We start from the raw sequence: 24,318 nt of genomic DNA, 5'->3' as shown, positions 1-24,318 counted from the left end.
GTTAAAGGACATTTTTCAAAGCTTAACTACTATAATTATAATGCGATAGAAAACAAACTTATCTTGGTTTGTACTCTTTTCACAACAATTAATTTTTTTTAATAAACCCATAGAACAAGACCTGTATCAAACCATTTTTCAAAGAGAAAAAAAAATAATTAGAATATGTTTTATCTCAATGAGGCAGTGCAAAAGTTTACATCATCTATATATAAAAGTGGAAAAATCTGACCGTTGACATGCCGGTATCATTATGGGGTTTTTTCAGCCTTGTCGTTTAAGGCCCTTCTCTAAATACACGTATACGAGGGTTGTTCGATAATTATGTATTGTATAGTATCTTAAAAGCATCCAACTCAAAAATAGTGAAATGAACGTTACACTCCTTCAAAATATTGGCCACGGTTTGAAATATATAACAAACAACAAATACTTTTATGAAATGTGTCATGGTACGCTGATTTAGGTACACCCCTTGGGCACTGACTGATGGCTGAGTTAATGGCTTTTCGGGAACAAATAAAACTTTGTAAGTTTGGGGAAAAAGGAAAAAGTCGCATGAGGCTAGATCTGGATAAAATAGTGGGTGTGGCAAGACGGTAACCTTCTTCGACTTCAAAAATTACTTCACAAGCTCAGATGTATGTAATGTCGCATTATCATGAAGTAGACGAACAAGTCTAAATACTGACACAGGGTGTCGTTTATGATAATATTTCTTGAGTTTTTTAAAATATTTTATAAATTAATTTCGGTAATACCGATCTGCAACACTTTTGTCCTTCGGCACCGAAATTTCTACGGCTAAACCATCATATTAAAAGAATATGCAATAAAGAAACGTCTTTGTGTTAATGGTTGTTTTGGCAACAATACAGTACCGATCAGACCCAACCTAACAGAAAGTAAACCCCAACTAAACCCTGGGTTTACTTTCTGGGTTTACTAGAGTGGACCCAGAGTAAACCCAGTGTAAACCCCAAGTAAACCCAGAGTGGACACAGAGAGTAAACCCCGATCAGAAGAATACCCTGAAAGCAGACGCTACATGTGAAGTCGCAATATACAAGGGGCAGGAATTACAGGCAGTAGGATGATAAGATAAAATACAGGTCTGCTTCACACTTCAGTGCGTATAGCTGACTCCAAAAGCAATTCTCGAGTAAACCGAAAGTAAACCCCGAGTAAACCCAAAGTAAACCCCGAGTGGACCCAAAATAAACCCAGAAAGTAAACCCGGGGTTTAGTTGGGGTTTACTCTGGTGTTAGGTTGGGTCTGATCGGTACTTTATGTCTTCTACCGTCTTTAGTGAGCCGTGTTTTGTTTCTAATTGTTTCTTACTGGCTAGAAATAGAGAGGCTCTGTTTTGTCACCAGTAAAGTATTTGCAAATTTTCTTTGATTGAACTTGGGAAATATTTTAACAATAAACAGTTTGTACTCGTACCCGTGTTTACATGGTCATCCGTGGAAAAGAAATATTTGATTATCGATGTGGCAGAAGTTTTTTTGTACTTTAAAAATACACTTCAAAATCAAATGATTCAGTGAAAGCCATACGCCAACAGCATTGGTTTTATCACTAATCGTTCATCTGATATCAATCTAAATTATTTGCATGACTTTGAGAAATTTGCATTTAATTGCCCCTGTCAGTCACAAGTCGGTCAGATTTTGCTGCCTCTTTGACGGACTCTTTCTCGGTCAGAAATATCTGTCTCCACCCACGAACAGTCTCATAAGATACCTCATCAGACACATTAATCCCCTAAATCCGAAAATTCCTGCACTTCCAAACGACCGAAGTTTGTCAGAATTTTTATATAAGCTCTGATTTATTAAATATTCTTAACCAGTTTCCCAACCATTTTTACAACAATGGTCAACGACTGACTCTATTGAAATGACTATAAGTTTAAAACTGTATGGAGCTGAAGGGTCGTGTTTATTTTGTGTTCATATCGTTTGAATGTATAATAAACTTTGCAAGAGCATCATCATCCACGAAATCGTGCAAAGCGTTATAATTAAAGCGCTGTGCTCAGCACACACACACACACACACACACACACACACACACACACACACACACACACACACACACACACACACACACACACACACACACACACACACACACACACACATATATATATATATATATCCAAAGTCTTTTTTTCAATGAATAATAAACACCGACTGATGAAGACCGGTAACACGGTCGAAATATTTTGAAAATGTGTTTTAAAGTTTTAATATATATATATATATATATATATATATATATATATATATATATATATATATATATATATATATATATATATATATATATATATAGGAATAGTTTTCCATACTCCATAAAACACATTCATGAAATATTTCAAATGAAAAATATTGATTCAATATAATCGTATTTATTGGATAACATTTAAGCATACCTTGTCAAGTAATTCAAAGCAATAAATGTACAGAAAAACTATTTGAATTTAACCAAGTCATTGATTAACAATAAAAACTGGCCTCTCATCGGCAGGTGACACCAAATCTATGCGTTGTGAAATCATGCAACTTCTAAAAAAATATCAAAAAATAATGAAAAAAAAGCCTAGTAGTTAAGCGAATTGAAATGACCGGGAAAGTAGCCTTTGTCCTCTTTGCGTCAAGTTTGGTTACATGGTGTGCCACCATGTGTGAAGGAAAACTGACCGTTGGTTTAAAAAGGTTAATTTATGATAAATTTGTTGTTGATGGATATGACAAACGAATTCGACCAGTGGTACATCAAGGGGACACTCTTGATTTAGATGTCAGCTTACAGTTTTTGTGCATCAACTCACTGGATGACGTGAAAGGTATTTTCTCTACTTCGGGTTACGTTATTTTACAGTGGTATGACAGTTATTTGACCTGGAACCCAGATCATTACGAAAACATAACGAAAATGTACTTGCCACAAAACGACATTTGGAAGCCAGATTTAGTGTTGAAAAATGGACTGAAATCATTTCGCGAAATGGGAGGTTCTTTTTTCTATCTATACGTTGATCATACTGGACTAGTTGTATGGTGGCCTTTTCAAGTTTTTGAAACAAAATGCCACATTGACATAACATACTTCCAATTTGATAGACAAATTTGCAACATAACACTAACAATATGGACACACACAGTTTACGAAGTCAACATTTCCAAAAGCAACCACGGATTAAACTTTTACGAGTTTTACCCGAACGGACTATGGGCCATCGATTCAACTTCATACTTTGTAAATACCAGTTCCGATGAATCAGAAGTAACCTTTACCTTTAACCTCAGCAGAAAACCCGGATTTTATATTCTGACACTGATTTTGCCCAGTTTCTTTTTAGGAAATCTGAACCTTGTCGTTTTTTTAATCCCAACCCAAAGTGAGGAAAAGGTAGCATTTGCCATCACGTTGTTCCTCTCTTTCGCCGTGTTTCTGAATATTTTAGATTCCATTCTTCCTGAGAACTCTGAGAACACGTCTTTTCTCTGTCTGTAATTGAGCTAACCGTTTCCGTCTTTATTCTAATAATCACTGCAGTTCAGATAAGAATTTGTCACAGAAACCCTTCAACACCTTTCAGTAGATTCCATCGTAAGCTGATCGATCTATCGAGGCGAGTCACGTGCTACAGACGATACCAATCCCCCCAAAACGCAGACGACAAGGATGAAATAGAAATTAAATCGGAAGTGGCGTCGTCAGAGGAAACAGATTGGACAGCTTTGTGTACTGCAGTTGATGTTTTAGCTTTCTGTGCAATGTTAATCATTCATGTATTTGTGATCACAGCTTTAATGACTTTAACATTCGTAAACAGATAAAAATCTAGCATACTTGCAATAAAACACTGTTACATCGAAGTGGTCTTAAGTTACAACTTAAATGAGCAAAATTCAAACTTTTTCTCAACAAATGTAGAGCGGACACCAGTGAACCCCTTTCATATTTTTTTTCAGATTTTTAAATCTTCAAAATAAGTCTGCAGCTGCGCAGTTCGACAGCTGTTCTGAGTGATTGAAAAGGCATTGTCCTGTTCTTGTATGCATACTTTTCAAACAAAATGACATGAAGGACTATAATTCATATTTATTGATTTTATATCTTCATGCAACATTTTTGGTCAGTTTCGGGCAGAAACAAGCCAGTTCATGATGTTTACATTCTTATCCTCAAATGTACAAGATCATCGGGCCGCACTGTAGCAACCTCTAATGATACACCGTCCACTAATGATATAATGTTGCATTAGTGGTCAGGATGTTGACCACTATTGATATAATTTTATCATTAACGAAGTACCTAACCGTCCGCTAATGATATAATTTCAGATTTATATCATTAGCGGTCAAAAATCGTAACCTCTAATGATATGGGGAAAAATGTGAAATAAGTACTACCTTGACCACTAATGATATACATTTGCACACATTTTCAATTGCATTAGAGGATGGATTTGCAACCTTTAATGATATAATATGATATAATTTAATTCTGGTTGTAATGCGGCATTTGATTGGATAGAAAAATTTAGTTATTTTGTTTTGCACCTCACAAGACACGTCACAATGCACCAACGTCAAAAAACGTACTAAACCGCTTGACGTTACATTTAAATTTTGAACAGATTAATATCATTTTAAAAAATAAACGCTCTTAATTTGTACAGTAAGTTACAGAAAAATTAAATTATAGCGCGTAGCGCCGGTGAGCGAAGCGAGCTCTAAGAACCAGTGTGCGTGGGAAAAAGAACGCGCTAAACCTTTAACAAAAAGAATTTGTGCTAGATATTTTTAGTTGATGAAAAATTTGAAGAAAAGCGATTTTATAATATTAAAAAATTATTGTAAAACTTCGAAAATTCGAGACCAAAAGTCGTGCAATTTATACCCGGGGTCGTTTTTCCAGAGCTTGAAAAATATATTTCAAACCTCTTATGACATCAACAAGTTGAAAATTGACCTTGTTGAAAATTGAATCCGACTTCAGAGTTTTAAACTGTCTTTGAACAGAAGTGTAACTTGCTCTTCATGGTCTAACTGTACATGTATGTACTTTAAAGTTAAAACTTATAACTCTTTCATACTGTCAGCTATATTTGCCGACTTATGTGATTTGACATTTCAAAGGTTGATTTTTCCGACTTAAATCATTTAATTTTTCATTAGATTGAAAACGTGGTATGTAGCAACCTCTAATGATGCACTGTCCACTAATGATATAATATTGCATTAGTGGTCAGGATGTTGACCACTAATGATATAATTTTATCCCGGGTCAATTTTCAACCCGGGTCAATATTCTTTGTTACACCAACATGATCACTATTGTTTTTAAGTAGATTTAATTCAACCAACTTTAATTGATATTCTTTGTTGTTCTTATCTATAATACATGTAAACAAACCCACATATTCAACTTAACAACAGATTAGTGATTCAGTTGTATTACAGACCACAATAGCAAATAGTCTTATCAATTGGACCTTTTTATGTTAATGTAATCCCTCTTAAAGTTTTACAATAAATTTTTGATATCGTAAAATTGCTTTTCTTTAAATTTTTCCTCTACTAAAAATATCTCATTTTTGTTTAATGATGATCAATTTGGATTTTGAAGTTAACAAACGAAGTCATAAATTGTATGTATTTTGTCTGTATGTGACTATTTCATCTCAAGTAAAACAGCAAAATGTCAGAGGCAATGTCAGAATGGTGTATATTACAATAAAGGACTATATATATGATCAAATAACTTGAACTAACCCCCCCCCCCCCCATTTAACAAATTCTTACGTAGTATCGAATCAAAATCAAATCTTTATCCAACATTATACAGAGGTTGGCTAACATATTAGACTCAACATTAGTCACCATTGTTTATGACCTGTCCATCTATGACGTCACTTAAGTAAATTTTGTTTGCAAATGTAAATGTGATATTTTGCCTTTGTAAGTATAGAGCGCAGGTATATTATATTATATCATGATATATCACTAAAGGTTGCAAATCTATCCTCTAATGCAATTGAAAATGTGTGCAAATGTATATCATTAGTGGTCAAGGTAGCACTTATTTCACATTTTTTTCCCATATCATTAGAGGTTACGATTTTTGACCGCTAATGATACAAATCTGAAATTATATGACTGCCGTTATGAGAAAAGGGCCCTTAAGGTCAAAATTTCACAAACTAACCTTTTTGTCAGTTCTGTTTAGTCAGCTCTTTCTGAACACAAATATACAAAGATATCCAAGATCTTTTGTATTTTAAGCATTTGATGACAATTTTAGTAAGAGATGTTAACACGACTTTGACGTAGCTCGTCGAAAACGTCATGACGTCACGAACGTCAAATTTTTTGGGCATTATTTTTTTTCTTCTATACTTCCTTTCATCGTCTTTAATTGTTTGAAGTAGGATTAATTAATAATTTTTTACAATTCTATATATCTTACAATTTTCACAAAAGCGATCAAAACATTTTGAATAACCAGATATAGTTAAAGTTCTGCACACTTCTGATGACTCCACATGCAATAACCCCCATCCCCCCCCCCCCCCCCCCCCCGAAACATAAGATAGATAGATATATAAAGGATATCTAGGGAAAACAAAACAAATATCAGTCCTCTCCCCAACCTTTGAAAACATCAAAGTTATTTAATTAAGCTGCCGAGAAGCAAAAAAGCAAACATTTAACAAACATAAAGATGGTCAAATTCGATGCCTGTGTTTCCACAATTTCGGGGCATTGTCAAATTGCATTCAGGAATTTATTCTCAAAAAGAGAAATGTTTATTCTTTTTAATTGACATTTTGCACGGAAATTTTATTGCATATTTACTGATATTACTTTTTAAGTATCTTCATAGTTATGAAGCAAGTTTAAAATCAATTATAGCTGTTTTTGAAACTCGGATGTTATGGTATTAAATTATTGTCAAGATTTCTCTTCTCTTTTATACGTTATCAACACTTAATTCTTATGAAATGACTGATGGAAAAAATCGGCTTCGACTGTCTCACTGAAAAATAATTACAACTACAAGAATGTGGACAGTTGATTTGAGAGAAAAGATTTTAACAAAAATGGCGTCTTATATTTATAGATTAAAATTTACATCCTCTAAGTATGATTCCCTCTATTTCGTACGAAATTGATTGTAATTCATAGCTGTATAGAAACAGACAGAACTGAAATCTACTCGGCCCAGTTCTAATCATACAGTTTATCGATCGGTCGAAATCTTTAGCAACCTAAGAAAAATCACGGATTGCACGAACTAATCATGATGATACCAAACTCAAATTTCCGTATAAGACACTTTGGCTACAGCTTTCATATATCGTTCTGGTGTACATTAAAAATAATTTAATGACCTTTAATTACTTTTTCGATCAATTCAATTCATTAATTTATTAAATGAAAGATGTAAATATAAACAATAAAATGCTTTCTTCGGCGATACATGCGGGCTATAAAGATAGCCACATTAAGAACGCGGGTTACATTAATTTTTTCGGTACTGATCGCTACATTTTGTTTATGTTTATTGTTTAATTATACTCGTGCACACCTAATAAAGTGTATCAAATACGACAGACCAACAAAATACAAAAGCCACCCCACGTTCTGAATCTACACTTCTATTCAATCGCTTTGTAAGTTCACGCATACCGTTGTATTGTTGTGATGCGATTTTTATAAACCATAATCGTTGAAATAATTAATTATATATAAGCAATATTCACTTTTTTTTTCAAAATGCAAGATTGCAAGTAAATTTCAATTAGGCTTCTGCATTAAATATGTCCATTCTTTTGCACTAATTGGTAGTACATTGCCGATAGACGTAGCTTATACTCAGTGAGAAGTAATATTTTTACATGTTGACTTAATTTAATTTTCTTATTATCGATGTTACATGATGTGATAAATCTCTCTCTCTCTCTCTCTCTCTCTCTCTCTCTCTCTCTCTCTCTCTCTCTCTCATTGAATACAACAAATATCGGCCAAGTGATTATCAATTTTAAACAAAATGACAAATTAAATGATAGACGTTTATAGAGTGTATAAATTTGCATACGGTATTCCGAAGTTTAAAGAAAAATCGCGATTCTCGGATTTTTTTATTGCTGTACATTGTAACAAATACACATAAACATTGACTTCAGTATCATCGAAATTTTCTTCCTTGTTTAAAAAAGAAAAGATGAGAAACCATCGACTATGAAGGTGAATTGTACGGCCATGCATGTCATTAATTGTTAATGTCGCACATGTAGTGTTTATATTTATCGATAAACATGAATTGATTTTTAAAACGGCAATTTTATCGACTTGATATCAAACGTACATAGTAGTATAATGATTGCGTTTACAAACCTGTTTCATTTAAGGAATTTTGAATCATGCACGTAACTGATTTGAGATGAATATAATCATATAAAATGCCATAAATCCATGAAAATGTGGTGAGTTTTCTGGCATGTTATGACTGATTTTTTTTCTGTACGTTAGCTCAAAAAGTACACACAACAAGTGGATTTGGGTAGTTGAATTGCACAAGTAAACAAAATATGTTGCGCTCAAAAAATAAACAAGTTTTTCATTCGTACAGGTATACATGTATATACTTTTATGTTGCTTCATTAAAGGCACTTTACATGAAAATGTCACTAAGATTAAGATTTTTCCATGAAATTAAATACAATATATCAGAGTAGATTTTTATGCTGTCAAAATATTTCTCAAACTCTTCTAATCCGTTAGTTATAGCTTTTTAATTCATTAAAAAATTTCAAAATTTGATCGCAAATTCTTAAATTGTAATAGAATATGCAAGAACTTATTTTGTATGTCGGCAGTAGCACTATAATTGAGATATAGCCGCTTCTCTCGTTTTCCTTCCGACTAATTAAAAAAGTGCAGAATCGCCTCCCGTGAGATAAACTTCCAAACTTATAATTTGAAATATTTGACTTGTATTGTTTCACAGTAATTACTGCACAGATAACTGTTAGATTTGAACATTACTGCTCTGCATCAATTCGGTATTATAACAATACTGCTCTGCATCGATTCGGTATGTCTCAGCCTTCAACCCGTTTTATCAACAACGAGTGTGCAGTTGTAGTTTTTTTTACTTTATTAAATCACACATGTATATATTGGTCATGCAAACTGAAGTTGTATAATTTTACTCAGATTACTTTATAAATCATCATCGGAAATCCACGACCAGTCTCGCATTCAATTTTACGCGTATGCGAGACGGGTCTTTGGTTTCTAAAATGATTTATAAAAAAGTGAATTCCCAATTAGAGCATATTTGCATCACACACTAGAATTAAAACGTGGTGGTTAATTTTCATAGCGGATGCAAAAGCAGCAATATTATGACGTCTCAGCAGCAACTTGGGTGCAATATTAAGCGTTCGAAATGTGTAGATATTGACGATACATATGTATATTTCAGTTATCAAATGTTTATTTTTTAAATCAACATGTAATATTTGACTGAAAAAAATATTAATCGCGGTATTATTAAAACAAGGCCAGACTCTAGTTATACAGAAAATACAACAAAGACGCAGAAAAAAAATAGAAACAGAAAAAAAAATGCGTTTACAATGCCGCAACTTTGACGTCGTTTTCTGAGCATTGTGACGTCAAAAGATAAGAGCCCTTTTCTCATGACGGCAGTCATATCATTAGCGGACGGTTAGGTACTTCGTTAATGATAAAATTATATCATTAGTGGTCAACATCCTGACCACTAATGCAACATTATATCATTAGTGGACGGTGTGTCATTAGAGGTTGCTACACCGCACATCCCCCTTAAAGAAAAGTGACATTCAGTGTATTAACCTTCGTACAATGTGATCGATGTTCCTGTTTGCAGAGACCTAATGTTTTATCAAGATTGTGTTTTTAATCCTTCTAATGTATTTTTGCTTAATTGCAACAGTATATCAATGCTATAACTTGTGAGATATGACACCAATATCAACTGTGAGAAGTGCATGGAATAAAACAAATATTATACTAAAACACCTTAATTCGTCTGGAACTCGTATGTTGTAAATAAATATTAGTGCACTGTTTTAATTTCTTTGATATCAATGTTTTAATGTCCATGGTTATAATCGAGTATTCATTACAATCAAACTACGAGGTCATATCTATTACATATGTAAGTATCTACAGTCCATGTAAATACAGCATTGCTATAAAGTAAATAATTAAAATCGAGCAACCCATTGATTGATGTGAAGGAGTCATTTGTTTAGGTATACTGGTGTCTGTTAAACAGCAATGCAATTAAAGAACTTTGTAAACTTTTAATGAAAACAAATCAAACAACAGCTAAAGTTTTTACTTGTTAAATAGCCCCATAAATTGACAGCCGTTAATGGTTCTTTAAATAAAACTTAATACATGTAAACCACTTACAAAATGACTAAAAACAGATTTGTACAGTCCATCTCACTGCACTTTTTTCTCTCCCTTCCTTTCTATTTTAGTGTATAACCGTCTGAGACTTAATGGTACTACATACACTGGTTACAGTACGCATGTACTTCACTACACAACACAGTGGTCGACGCAGATGACGGTATTTCAGACAATTAAAGCAATATGAGCTGTATTTTTTAGAATTTTATTTTGCTGTAACAACCTGCTAATATGATAAGTCTGCATGTAACTTAAACTTTTATGATGAATAAGGTTGGAAAAAATCATTAATTTTTTACAGAGGAAAGATATCTCTTCTAAGGAACATATAGCAAATAAATTTTTGTACAGGACGACAATAATTCAATTTTGCTCCAATTAAGGCTCCTTAACTGCCCTTATCACAAAATTTTGATGAGAAATTTAAAAACCATGATATTTCTGTCATTTTAGTAGAAAATAACATTTTCGTTAAAAAAAATTTCATCAAGAAAATTGCAGCTCATATTGCTTTAAGTTGTAAAATGCACATTTTCGCCTGAAAACGCACTTCAAAACCACGTTCAAAATTAAAAGCGGATGTGTTTTATATTACTCAACACAATAAATGTGAAGACAAATTAGGATTAGTCTATATAGAAAATAATTAATATGTGGTCCATGCCATTTTTTTCCAAACGAGCGCTAGCCTGATTGCAAAACAAAGAATTCTTTAACGTAACTCTGCATCTCACTTACTTTATTAAAATTTTTGATCGAGCATTAGCAAATACCCCCCCCCCTCCAAAAAAAGCATTTTTGATTACATAAACGATATAAAAAAAATCAGTTATAATGAAATTTATACGTTTTTAGCGTAAATCGCAAGGGTGTCCCTTTAACTGATCATAGTTTGTCATACATAATTATATCTTTACTACGACGTTTACTAATAAAGTAAGCGCCACGTTAAATAGTTATCTTACGTCAATCTCCTGGATAGACAAAAAGTTTAAAATTTAAAAGTTTCAAAGTATGTCATTATTTTTTACTTCCGCAAAAAATGACGAAATTTAACTGTCACATTTTACTCCCTATATCACTTAAGTTTAAAAAAATATATCCCATGAAAGTGTACAGATAACATTCAAGCTTGCATTCCTTGTATTTTAAATGGATGATAGCTACATATAGTCTGTCAACTTCTCTGAAGAGCTTGATAATGAAACTGTTCCTTTGTTTTATATTACAAAGTAGTTGTGGACGCGATGAAGTATCATTGGATTAAAAATCTACTTTTTTAAATTAATAGTCTTATAGATTAAGTCTTGTTTTATCATTATCATTTTTTAAATGTATGAGCAAAACCTCCCCATATCTATTAATATTGCTGGTATGTTTTTGCTTCAGTATAAAGAGCAGTAACTGGTGCGAGGCATCGCTTTTTATTAACGTCATTTTATTTATCTTCGTAAAGTAAATAGTGGTGTTCAAGACGACTATCATGTTTCACATAAACATTTTGTTACATTTATACATGTAACGCAATACGAATAAGACACTGGGAAAAGTCTTATATTGGGGGTTTATTTTACTATTTGGTCCATTGTTCTCTTGTGAGAAAGTTCATATAACAACCGTCTGTTATTTTCCTGAGTATACATGTACTTACTACCAGTTCACTATAGTGCCAAAAATACCCATATTCTGGTCACCATTATATAAATAGTGCCTGTTTGGGAGGGTAACAGTTGAAATTGACACCCCGGGGAAACCATTGTCAAACGACGCGAAGCGGAGGTTGACAATAGTTTTCGAGGGGTGTCAATTTCAACTGTTATCCTCCCAAACAGGCACTATTTATTTTATTATACTGAATGTCTTAATTTTAGAGATTTTGTTTTACTGCTTTTATACAGAAATGACGTGAATTCCACGGCAAACCGTACGTGCATAATTTACGCGCATGTAACAATTCGTTGTGTTACCCATTGCAAAGTGTGTTGCTAACGCTGAGGGTAATAGAAGAACGGATTATCAACTGCGCCTAAACCAATCAGATTTCAGTATTTAACATGAAAGTATAATAAATTACATTGACTCTGGTGATATAACCAAACTTGACAGCCCAATATGTTATACATGGTAATTTAGTTGCTTCACAAGTTTTCAGAATTCAGATTATCCCCTGCAGGGGAGGACGCAGTATCCATTTATCGTTAACATTTATCCCAACCTTAAGTAGTGAACAGAAAACATCAAATAAGAGGTAAACGGTAAAATCTTTATTTGAAAATAAAAGGATAAAATTCAGTATCACAATATGTTGAACTAATAAGTTTAAAAACTAAATATCAAAATCATTGAACTTCTAAACCTAGAAAGTTGAGGTTCCATCAGAGACCGCACAAGTTTTGGTCAAAGACTTCATAAAATCTTGTCTGTGTTTGAAATTCAAAGAAGATATCTAGTCTTTAAAACTAGTTCAATCCATTTATAGCAAAGCTATGACACAAGATACAGTATATTTACAGTATTCCGTCAACATGCATAGTGGGTTTTTTTCACTGAATATCTTAAAGCAATTTTTACTTTGATATACTCAAAAAATAATATATTTGAAGAGATATCTTTATGAAAGCATTTCTCAAAAAAAAAATGATCAGAGTATGTATAATATTTAATTATAAATTTTAATGAAAAAAAAAAACGAAAAAAAATAGACTTCGGTAATCTATAGTAGAAAATATTGCTGTCATTTGTGGCTTGTATAAAATAGCAAAGTAATATTTAAAAATGAATTCAAATTTCAAAATAAATAATATTCTCTGACTTTTTAAAAAAAAAATCATATACATTTACATGTATTTGTTTAAGAAAATTAAATTTAATAATGCACTAAAAGCAATATACATTTAGTACATGAATTGTTTCAAGAAAATCTTCCAAACATGAGTAAAAAATATTGCTGTTGTGTTTTCTACAAAAATGGCACAAATAAATAAAACTTATATTTTCATAATTAAAGCTCTTCCTTAAGTTTGTAGGGACCCTGTCTAAACTCTTCTGGGACTTCTTCACTGGCCTCTGACTTCTTATAAAACCCTCTCTGAGTCAATAACTGGTTGCATTCTTCACGGTTCTTGTGCTCCAACTCAATCCTCTGTTGAAAACAACATTCCATCAAAACATTTATCATAGCTATCTTTCAAAATATACTTACTAATCAAATAGACAATGCATCAAATAAAATACAAATGTAATTATTGAGAATATAATTCCATAATAACAAACAACATCAGAAATATTATTTGCACATCACATTCAATCTCTTGTAAATGATCTTTTAATTTTTTTTTAACTTAATAATAAAATTTTATCAAAATATCAAGTATATAATATTAATAACATAAAATGTATATCATATTTATAAACTCTGTGAAAGTGTGGCTCAGAGATGATTATTAAATGTAAAAATTAAAGAATCCAAGACAAAGCTGAGCCTTCTATGTACTTTAACAACCCGTTAGTCAGTAGCAAACTTAATAAGAGTTTAAATTTTTCAAGACAAACATTTTGTATATTAATTAAAAAAAAAATGAGGAAAGATATAAAATAAAAAACTGCTGTTATAGCCTCCATATTGCTGCAGTCTATGACTATAAACCAACTTTTATTTGCAACATCTTTATTTCGCAATTGACCAGAAATAAACTGGGTCACTGTGACGTATTTTAGTGATCATGCCTTATCCAAACATGTGTTGTTATTATACTCACGTGGCAAGAATTGGTTTGCCGTGAGAAATATTTGCAACAATGAGACTCTAGCAAACCACATGAAAATTTCTCACACGCAAATAAAAGTTGTTCTTACAGTATTTGCTATTTGCCAACTATAGAAATGTGTAGACGCCAATCAAAAGTTTTATCCTATGAATTTGCAACATTTAAGTCCAAAGAAAAACAATTTTCAATAACAAATTAAATGATTATGAATCATTTTAGTGTAGCATTTAACCTTAAGAGTTAATGAAAAATATAACTTGAAAAGCCATTTAGTAAACATTATCATTTTTTTTTTTATTGTTTTATTACCTCCAGTTCCTCTCCACCTTTCCCTATGAGGATCAACTCGGGGGGAGCTCCTCCAACCTTCTTAAACTCTACATTATGACTGCAGTGTTTTAAGGAAAATCATATATTATATATGTACGGTTTATTATTCCTGTTCATGTTTTAAGTGTTTATCCTCAGTTACTGGTTAATACAAAGAGAAAATGGTGTCAGTTCTTAGATTTGGTACATGCATAATATAGTTAAATATTTACAATAATGAAAAAAGAATAATTATTTTTTAACCATAATCACCATAATCACTGCTGATAGGATACATACAAAAAATTAAGAGGCAAACAAATATGTTTGCAAAAGAATTTAGTCTTCTTCATGGGTTGGGTGTGGGAAATTTTCGATTTATAAGCCAATTCGCGGGAGTCTACCACAAGATGTTGGAGGCTAACATAAATGTCATTGACAGCTAAACCTACATAGAGGTGAAACGTCATAGTACAAAATGTCTTTGGAAGCAGCAAAACGTCTTGGCACAAACCATCCAGGTGAAACATCTTGTCACTCTTACAATAAACACTTGTAAAGCATATTATTGAGGAGTGGATTTGTGGTTTAACTTTAGTTACTGCTAAAAACAATCTGACAAAAACTAAGTAGAATGTTCTATCGTTAAAATGACAGATGTCCTACGGACCTGGTTTAACCTGAGTGTAGCCTGGTCACAGTTAGATTATTCTTTCTACAGGTTCGGCACAACCCCCCGTTTGGTGGTTTGAGTCCCATTTGGTGGTTAAATGCCCAAATGGTATACCTGTTTTACCTACCAAATGGGACTCATTTTTCGTTCATCGTGGATTACATTTTTCTGAAGAAAAAGCGCATCATATTTACCACCGGGGCTAGTACTCAGACATGTTTTCTTCATAATAATACACTCGTTAAAAAAATTCTTTGTCGATTTTTCCGCACAGGTGTTTAGAAAAAGATGAAAATGTTATGCATCCCGGGAGTCGCATATAAACAAATTATTTTTGTTTCCAAAAAGATCGATTTTATTTAAAAATCAACATGGCCTTACTCCTCGAACTCTTTACTTTCGATTCCTATCATCCGACAAGTGAAAAACACTTGGAGCCAATGAAAACAGTGATCTTTACTGATGTACGTTGAAAGCTCAATTTAGGTATGGAGGCCTATGCGTGCTTTTAATTTAGTAAAATGCTGCGATTAAAGTCAGTCAAATTGTTAAAAAAATACCAAAGGTACAAGGTTTTAACGAGGCCGGGTCTAATTTTGTAAAACTTCGACCCCCCATTGTGGCCCCACCCTACATCCAGGGGTCATGATTTTCACAACTTTAAATCTACACTACCTGAGGATGCTTCCACACAAGTTTCAGCTTTCCTGGCTGATTAGTTTCTGAGAAGAAGATTTTTAAAGATTTACTCTATATATTCCTATGTAAAATTTCGACCCCCAATTGTGGCCCCACCCTACCCCCAGGGGTCACGAATTTCACAACTTTGAATCTACACTACCTGATGATGCTTCCACACAAGTTTCAGCTTTCCTGGCTTTCTGGTTCTTGAGAAGAAGATTTTTGAAAAATTCTCGAAATTTTTCATTAATTTCTAATTATCTCCCCTTGAAAACGGGTGTGGCCCTTAATTTTCACAACTTTGAATCCCCTTTGCCTAAGGATGATTTGTGCCAAGTTTGGTTGAAATTGGCCCAGTAGTTCTTGAGAAGATGTTGAAAATGTGAAAAGTTTACGGACAGACGGACAGACGGACATCAGACAAAATGTGATCAGAATAGCTCACTTGAGCTTTCAGCTCAGGTGAGCTAAAAAACCTTTTACCTCCTGGTTTGTTCCAGGGGTCTTATCAAAGTTGTTTTTTGTATGCCCAATTTCCCAGTTTGTCAGATAATGGCCATTTTTTATTTGACAAAGACGAAAATGGTGATCTTTATAGTATTATTAAAAAATTTAGACATAGTTTAGTAATAAATAAATATATAACATCACATATTTAAGGTCATTAATATAAAATACATGGTTACTGTTTTGAAATATATGAAGTAAGCTATATTTAGGCGGGTTAAGAAAACGTGGCAGAGGGCTAGGCTTGCTGAACCCTCTTCACGTTTTCAACCTGAGCCCAAATATAGCTTATACTTCGAGACATTTATGTTTATTCCACAATATCATATCAATTTAACGCATAAAACGAGCTATTTTCAACAAATTTCGCTGAATATCTGCAGTTGAAACTATCATACCATGGAAACCAACAAAGCAAAGAGATGACGTCACAATACAAATGAAACGCTGCGCGAAAGCGTGCTTACTCGTTCTGTACTCGCCCTCCTTAAGTCATTAATTAGTTTAAAGTTAAAAAATTTTGATATCTTAGTTTTTAAGTACTTTTTAGTGAAAATTATTTTATTGCGCGTACATGCCTCCATTTCAAAATTAGGAGATGGCATGCATCTAGAAATCATTCTTTTGATTGGGTGCAATTGTTTTTCACTTGCCGGATGATAGGAATCGAAAGTAAAGAGTTCGAGGAATGAAGACATCCTGTTCTAGACAAAAACCAACTCCAACAGTTAGGTTTCAGAAAGGATACAACAGAGGGAGATCCTCATAAATGAACCTCTTAACCTCTGGCAGCCTGTTTAAACGTCATCCACCACAGCTCTGTAAAACAGAAGAAAAAAAATTAAGGTAATCGATTTCAAAAAAAAACATTTTGTAAAACTATTTTCCAATACAGAGATACTCAGACAGTTCAAATGTGAAATACCTCCACTATAGCTCTGTACACTTCTTTGTCTTCCTCTGTTGCTAAAATGCCATGGGTTATTATACCCAAAAACAGTATGGTCCGCACGACAGACATATCGTGACTTGTGCAGTCACAATGTGTGTTTGTGCTTTGTGTTTTCTCACGACGTGTCACACACCGGTTACGTTCTGTGAATTTATCGGGTTCGGGAATCTTCTAAATTGGAACGACAAAAATCCGAGACATTTGTTTTAAGAATTAAATTTTTAAAAAATTAAAAAAAATAAAAACAAAGAACCAATAATATTAGTTTTCGATATATTCGAAATCTTTCTATTAATATCAAATATTCATTCAAATGGAATTATTTTTCATTTTGTTTTACTTCTTGAATACCATTAAATTTTATAAGTTAATGCAATATGTTAAAAACAATCAGTATAAAAAAATGAAATTGGAATATTTCTTCAATATCACAATTCTACAAAGTCATTGACATTTCTTAATTTTATCATATTAATAAGGACTTTTATGGTAATTAGCATTATCATAACAATTTTGGGGCACCGGAAGTTAGTGTTTCACCATATTGGTTTTTGTTGACATTGGTGAGGAATTTCTTGCCTACGAAATTAGTTTTTTTGTACATCAGAAAAGCAAGATGCCAGCAAAAGCAGAAGACATCATGAAAGGCTTTAAACTGTATCCTTTTAAGAATAGAAAAATGATACATTCATATTGATTTTAAATGATAACTGACATGTGAAAATGGTAATATTTCCTGATCAAACTCGCAGAGATTGTGAAATCGTAGTAAGTTACCTTAAAAAACCCACCAAGGGTTTATTCAGTGACTGAATATAGCGCTATAACAATGTAATTGTTGAAATAACATTTAGATTTGTTTTCAAGTTAAGCTTTTTCGCAACTTCTCAGGAAATACTGAGAAAGATGTAGAGAATAGTTTTCAGTTGTTTTCCATAGAAACTCTTCTCAGAGTTTTGAATTTTAAAATATGTGAAACGGCGTAACCGTTGAGCCGAGTGCAGATTTTTTTATGCTTTAAATTGGTGGCGCAAATGAGCCGAAAGAAAATTTTTCAGCCTAGTATCCTGATTCAACTTTTTTCACAGATTTTCTTATATATATTAAGCCTTCGCAAGGCAGACTTCTTCCGCCTCTCACTGCGCTTGGTATTAAAACATATTTTCGTTCATGGCTAGCGAAGATGCAATTTCCATATATCATCATACTAATTTATAGGGCTGGGACGATACTGTACTGAGCCGATTCGGTACATATCACGATACATGAGATGCGATACGATACATATCACGATACATTGCAATTAAATGAAAACATGAATAAAAGTTTAAAATTTATTCAACCTGCCGATGTATTACCGCATGTCCAAAGTTATTTTGTTATATTCATAATGAGCGTTGCACAATTTACAAATTACTTTAGTCTCGTGTACACTAGTTTTTCATAAACAAGTACTCCAAAAGTTTTCCACACTCCATATTTAGCTTCCTAACAGTTTTGACAACTTAACGCGAGGTTTTCCGCCATCTTTGTACTTTCATATCAGGCGCGCGGACTACAAATAGCCGATATATGAAGCTCGGATATTTTTGAAAAATAAAAAAAGTTCGGTAAGGTATCGTTGTATTAATGGTAAATGTATCGATCCAAATATCGTCAAAATAAATACCGCGATGCACCGGTGCATCGGTGGATCGTCACATCCCTACTAATTTAGCTTCTGTGTCCTATTTAAGATGTTTGGCATCACATTCAAATAAAATAAACCTGATGTCCAAATATAAATCTATTGTCTGTCCCATGTTATTGTTTCCATTGCATTGGGACAATTTTAATTAAAATACACATATCTGTGAAAAAAGTACAGTTGAAATCAATGAAAGGGAAAATATTCAAGATACATTTATTCATTAATGATTTACATTTAATATCATTTTTTTACTTCAAAACAATCACAGGAACAAAACAGATTTCTTACAAAGATTAATAATGGAAAATGTTGATATTTTTTCTTCATTCTGAAGTCACTCTGAATACCATGTACAATTTTTCAATGTTATCATTCAGGTATTATTCAGATTGTTCAATGCAAAAACCCCATAGACGCCTTCATTTTTTAGCCATGTACTTAAACCTGATAACTAGAGGGGGTGATTCAAAGGAGAAATTTTGGAAATTGTTCATTCTTTTGAATATCATATGAACCCCGAGGTATTTATGATTATTGAGTAATTACGCAAAATGTAAATTGAGGATATTATCTTGAGACAAAGTATAACTGATAAAAAATCTGTAGAATACTCCTTTAAAATGAGTTGTGAAGAATGATAAATATGGTTACGTAAAACAAATTTAGAATAATCTATAGCAAATAACTTCATGTTTGTCAATTTTTCAAGATATAAAGGTGTGACATATGAACAAAGAAATCTGGGATTTTAATTGTTCATCAATGATATGCATGTCAGACCTGAAATTGTCAGTATATAATTTTTTTTTTCAAATCATGCCCAATATCAAATCCCAATATGTTTTGTTTATGCAAGCTTTCAGAAATGCAAGTGAAATCAATGCTACTGTGTATATTCATTATACACTAATACTACTGATACCATCCTTAACATGATAAAGAAATTGGATGAATTTGAGAGATGCTGACAATGGCAAAATTTTATGGCAGTCAAGTGATGATCTGTAAGTATTCTCTGTATTCATTTGGTATATTATGTGACATATGTCTAACTGGAAACACATTTTTCTGTGATCTTAAATATCATTATTTTTAATATTTACATCATAAAATTGTAGATCAGCTCCAGGGCAAGACCATGAAGGTAAATGTAGATCAAAATTATTATTGAAATATTGTATATGTATTCATAATTTATATTGATGTAATTAAAAGAAGGAACATGTTAGTACATGTACATGAATTATGATGTAAAAAAGACAGCACAACAAGCATTTTGTGTTTTATTTCAATTCAGAAGTCTAATATACAGAGTGTTTGTTGATGAAATATTTAATACGGATATTTTGTCACTTTTAAATGTTAAATGATCTTGTTACAGCAAGAGTTCCAAAGAAAATATTAAAGTGTAGAGCAGTTTCTCGGGAAATTAATTTTTCGTCTAAGGAAGCCATGGATAAATTCAGATTAGAGCAGAGAGTCTTATTTAAAGGAAAATGTCTAGAAGGTAAAGAGCTTTGACAATTATGGTTTTATTGTATTGATTCAATTCATTTTATAAAAGAATATTTATAGATGAATGTACACAAACTGAAAATTATCTGACAAGCACAGTGATCACATGACACATATTTAATGGATGGATACACATTGATGGGAATTTAGTCTCTAAAATGAATTAGGTCATAAATTGTCTTTCAATAAGAATAATATGACAATTAAATTTTTTCTAATTGTCTAGGCAAGGTTTTTTTTTCTCCATAAGGATGTTTTGCCCTGATGAATGTTCAGACCTGCAACATTTCAACCTGTAATAAATTAAACTTATACCAATGCAGTGGACTGTATAGAAAAAGTATGGGGAACATATATGTAGCCCAGTCAAGGCCAAAATGAAAGAATGCTAAGTTTCTCAGGCACAGCCTCATTGTGTCAAATGCCTCTGCATCGAACAATATTATTTTCATTGAAAAGGAGAATTACTCAATTTTAAATATTTTGTTTTAAAAAAATCAAGTTGAGGTATTCCCTTGTCCAAATCTTGCAATAGAATACTGTGGAATCATTAGAATTTGTGGTGGCTCAATTTTCGTGGTATTTGTGGGTATACCTCCCCCACGAATTCAAATCCTCAACGAAAACAATTTTATAAAGAGTTATCTTTGTTACTGAAACAGTAACCAACACGTCCACGAAATTAAATCCCCACGAATTAGCAAAAAAGTCACAATCCTTGTAAATTGGCCCCCACGAATTTAAATGATTCCACAGTACCTGCTCACTGCCTACCGTAAAGTATCGTGTATAATATGTACTCGTGTATAATACGCACCCCAAATGTTGACCCAAATATGGCGAAAAAACATCAGGTACTAAGTATAATACGCACAGTACATAAAATTTAAATTACACCTACACAACTACACAAATGGAATATAAATTTTAAGTGTAAAAAATAAAAAATTATGATTTTGAATTTTTGATATAAATGCGCATTAGAATAGATGAAATGCAACAACTTTTGGTAAACAACTTTTTCTGGAACCGTACTGTTACAGAGATTGATCCCTCAGTATATCCCAAACTTCTTGGGGATCAATCTTACTATCTATAGACATTTAGAAAAACTTCTTAACCAAAAGTTGTTGCATTTGATACACATTAATGCGGATTTACCGGTATATCAAAAATTTCAAAAATCAAAAATGTTTATTTTTTGCACTTAAAACTTATATCCCATTTGGGCTATTATATCCAAAACGGGTTATTATATCCCATTTGGGCAACTGGCCCCAACCTGATGAAGACACAAGTGGTGATGCAAAATAAACATGAAATTGGATATTTTGTTTGAAAGCTTTTTCCTGTAATATTTTGTCTGTTTTTAGAATGGTTCTTTGAGTTTGGCTTTGTAATACCTGGTTCCACTAACACTTGGCAGTCTGTGATAGAAGCTGCCCCAGAGAGTCAAATGATGCCAGCAAATGTTTTAACGTAAGTCTGGAGAAGAGGTTCATTTGGTTTAAAACCTGCATAATGAAATTGAAATTCCAACTAATTAAGGTTCACTTGTCATATATTGATGTAGAGAGGTTACAGGAAAACATTTATGTCAAAGGCTCAAAATCGATGTTTGTCAAAATCTATAAAACCTTGAATTAATGTATGAGGACATGATGATATTAAAAGGCCATCATTTTGCTTTTAAGAATGAAAATAATTTTTTTTGACTCTGTAGATATGAAACTGCTCTAGTAATAAATTGATAATAATTGTACTTTAAACATTTTATATTATGTCCATTTGTTTGTTTATTTCAGGGGTAATGTAATCATAGAGACACATTTTTTCGACGGTGATCTCCTAGTCAGCAAGTCCAAAGTGAAGATATTTTATGTATAGAACGGTTCACCAAGGCTGCAATTTTCCATTTCGCTGGTGTGTAGAAGATTACAATTCTGTTGATTTTATGAAATGAAAAGAATGATGACACCTGTGTTAGTAAATCATGAATTATAGTTGATCACAAACAGGACTCGCTCTGCTGTCAAGGTCATGGACTCGGACTTTGGATCTTCCTTTGTACAATGATTGAAAGACGACATAGAGTTACTGTTCCTGTTGTGCACTTAAGATAAAAATCATAATTAATTGATAGTCTTAGATATACATGATCTATATTTTGTGGTTTCGTTGTAATTTAAACTTGATATCAGTTGATATGCTAAGGTTCCTCAAAACCTCATCTTTCTTCTTGACTGTGGCATAGTATAGAAATCATTAATGAATTGATATGGAAACTTTGATAGTAACCTGTAGAATCTGCACCATTAGAGGTTCTTTTGATACAATTTTGTAGAATCCTAAGCAAATTCTTTCATGTGTGTTTATGTTCACTTGAAATTGCTGTCATTTTGTACTTGGATGAATGTCTACATATTATGCTTCTGATATGATTGTCTTGAAATTCATGTTGAGAGAATAGAAAAATCGAAATGCTTGAAGGAAGTAAGAATGATTGTGGTCATTGAGAGTGAGTGAACAAGTCTCCATTGCTATGAGATTATTTATATATCTGTGTCTTCATATTTTATGTCTTTTGATCTCTCATTTGTTCACAAAATAATGATGGTTGCATGAAAACCGTACATTTCTCTGTTGTTTTGAGTTGTTACGTGCAGTGTATGACAGAGATATGTGATGATATAGCTAGGGTAATAGCTTAATATCTTTATACAAAAACTTTGTTCTTTATGACATACCATATTTGTGTTGCTGCCCCTCTGTTAGAAATTCTGTATGTATACATGTACATCATGTGATATACATGTCAAAACATTCCTGTTCTGCTTGAGTGTCATATCTAAATGTTTCACAAAAAACTTAAATGTCTTTTTAACAGGTTATGTTAACCAGGTATTTATTTTACTGTGCTTGATATTTGAAGTATTAGCGATGTATATTTTCCAAATGAACTTTAATTCATTGTATATTGGAGAAACAAAGTTATTCTGTAGACATTCCTTGCAGTTCTATCTTATTTCTTATAAACAGGTGAGGGAATGCAACAACGAATTCTTATTTTATGGCGACTGCTTATACATGTACTAACAGTAACTTAAAATTGAGGAATTTGAAAGTTATTTCACTTTTAAAAAAATAATTTTACATCTAAGACATAGCCATTAATGCTGATATGAAGCATGATAAAAACAAATTATATAAAGATATCAAATTGATATTAAATGAAGATTTTACAGATAGAGAATTATTTATTTAAGTAAGGAAAGGGATAGTGCATGGATTTATTTATATTTAATAAATGACGACTATCTGCGATGTTATCTACTGATTAACTTAACATGACTGTTGTACAAGTGTCACAATGTCTTGATTTGCATGTATATGTAGGCCTGATTTTACACAATTTCTAACTGTATAATGCTTTAATTGTGTTTTAATTTAGATGTACAATAGAATAGAAATGAAACAAAATAAATGAAGTAACAAATTAATTTGAAATTTTTCAAAATTTTTTAAATATTTTTCTTATGAATCAATGATCTATACAAAAAATTAAGACCTGGCCATTTATAAAAGAAATTTACAATGAACTATACATTGTGAATATGCATGATCCTGGGGTGTAACACAACTAGGACAATATGAAACTGCAGGCTAATATAAAGTGTAGGTTTTCAGAATATATCATTAACAAGTTCTTATCATTCATTTGTGATTCTTG

The 24,318-nt window shown here is 32.4% G+C and overlaps 1 protein-coding gene and 2 pseudogenes across 1 annotated transcript; 2 read left to right on the top strand and 1 right to left on the bottom strand.

Moving 5' to 3' along the window:
- The first annotated feature begins 2,488 nt into the window (after nt 1-2,488).
- On the top strand, nt 2,489-3,852 carry LOC128186744 (acetylcholine receptor subunit alpha-like; annotated as a pseudogene).
- An 8,886-nt stretch (nt 3,853-12,738) lies between these two features.
- LOC128190815 (selenoprotein M-like) lies at nt 12,739-17,549 on the bottom strand (annotated as a pseudogene).
- Nucleotides 17,550-17,882: 333 nt separating this feature from the next.
- Nucleotides 17,883-24,088, top strand: LOC128189596 (retinal rod rhodopsin-sensitive cGMP 3',5'-cyclic phosphodiesterase subunit delta-like). The gene is made up of 6 exons (XM_052861256.1): nt 17,883-18,040; nt 20,015-20,077; nt 20,192-20,217; nt 20,455-20,580; nt 21,962-22,067; nt 22,394-24,088. The coding sequence occupies exons 1-6, from the start codon at nt 18,000-18,002 to the stop codon at nt 22,473-22,475; spliced, it is 444 nt and encodes a 147-aa protein (XP_052717216.1). The 5' UTR covers nt 17,883-17,999; the 3' UTR covers nt 22,476-24,088.
- Nucleotides 24,089-24,318: the final 230 nt, after the last annotated feature.

This window comes from Crassostrea angulata, chromosome 6 (genome assembly GCF_025612915.1).
Source record: "Crassostrea angulata isolate pt1a10 chromosome 6, ASM2561291v2, whole genome shotgun sequence".
NCBI classification, from domain to species: Eukaryota; Metazoa; Mollusca; class Bivalvia; order Ostreida; family Ostreidae; genus Magallana; species Magallana angulata.
The sequence above is the reverse complement of the archived record's forward strand: the minus strand, read 5'-3'. Positions and strand labels throughout refer to the sequence as shown.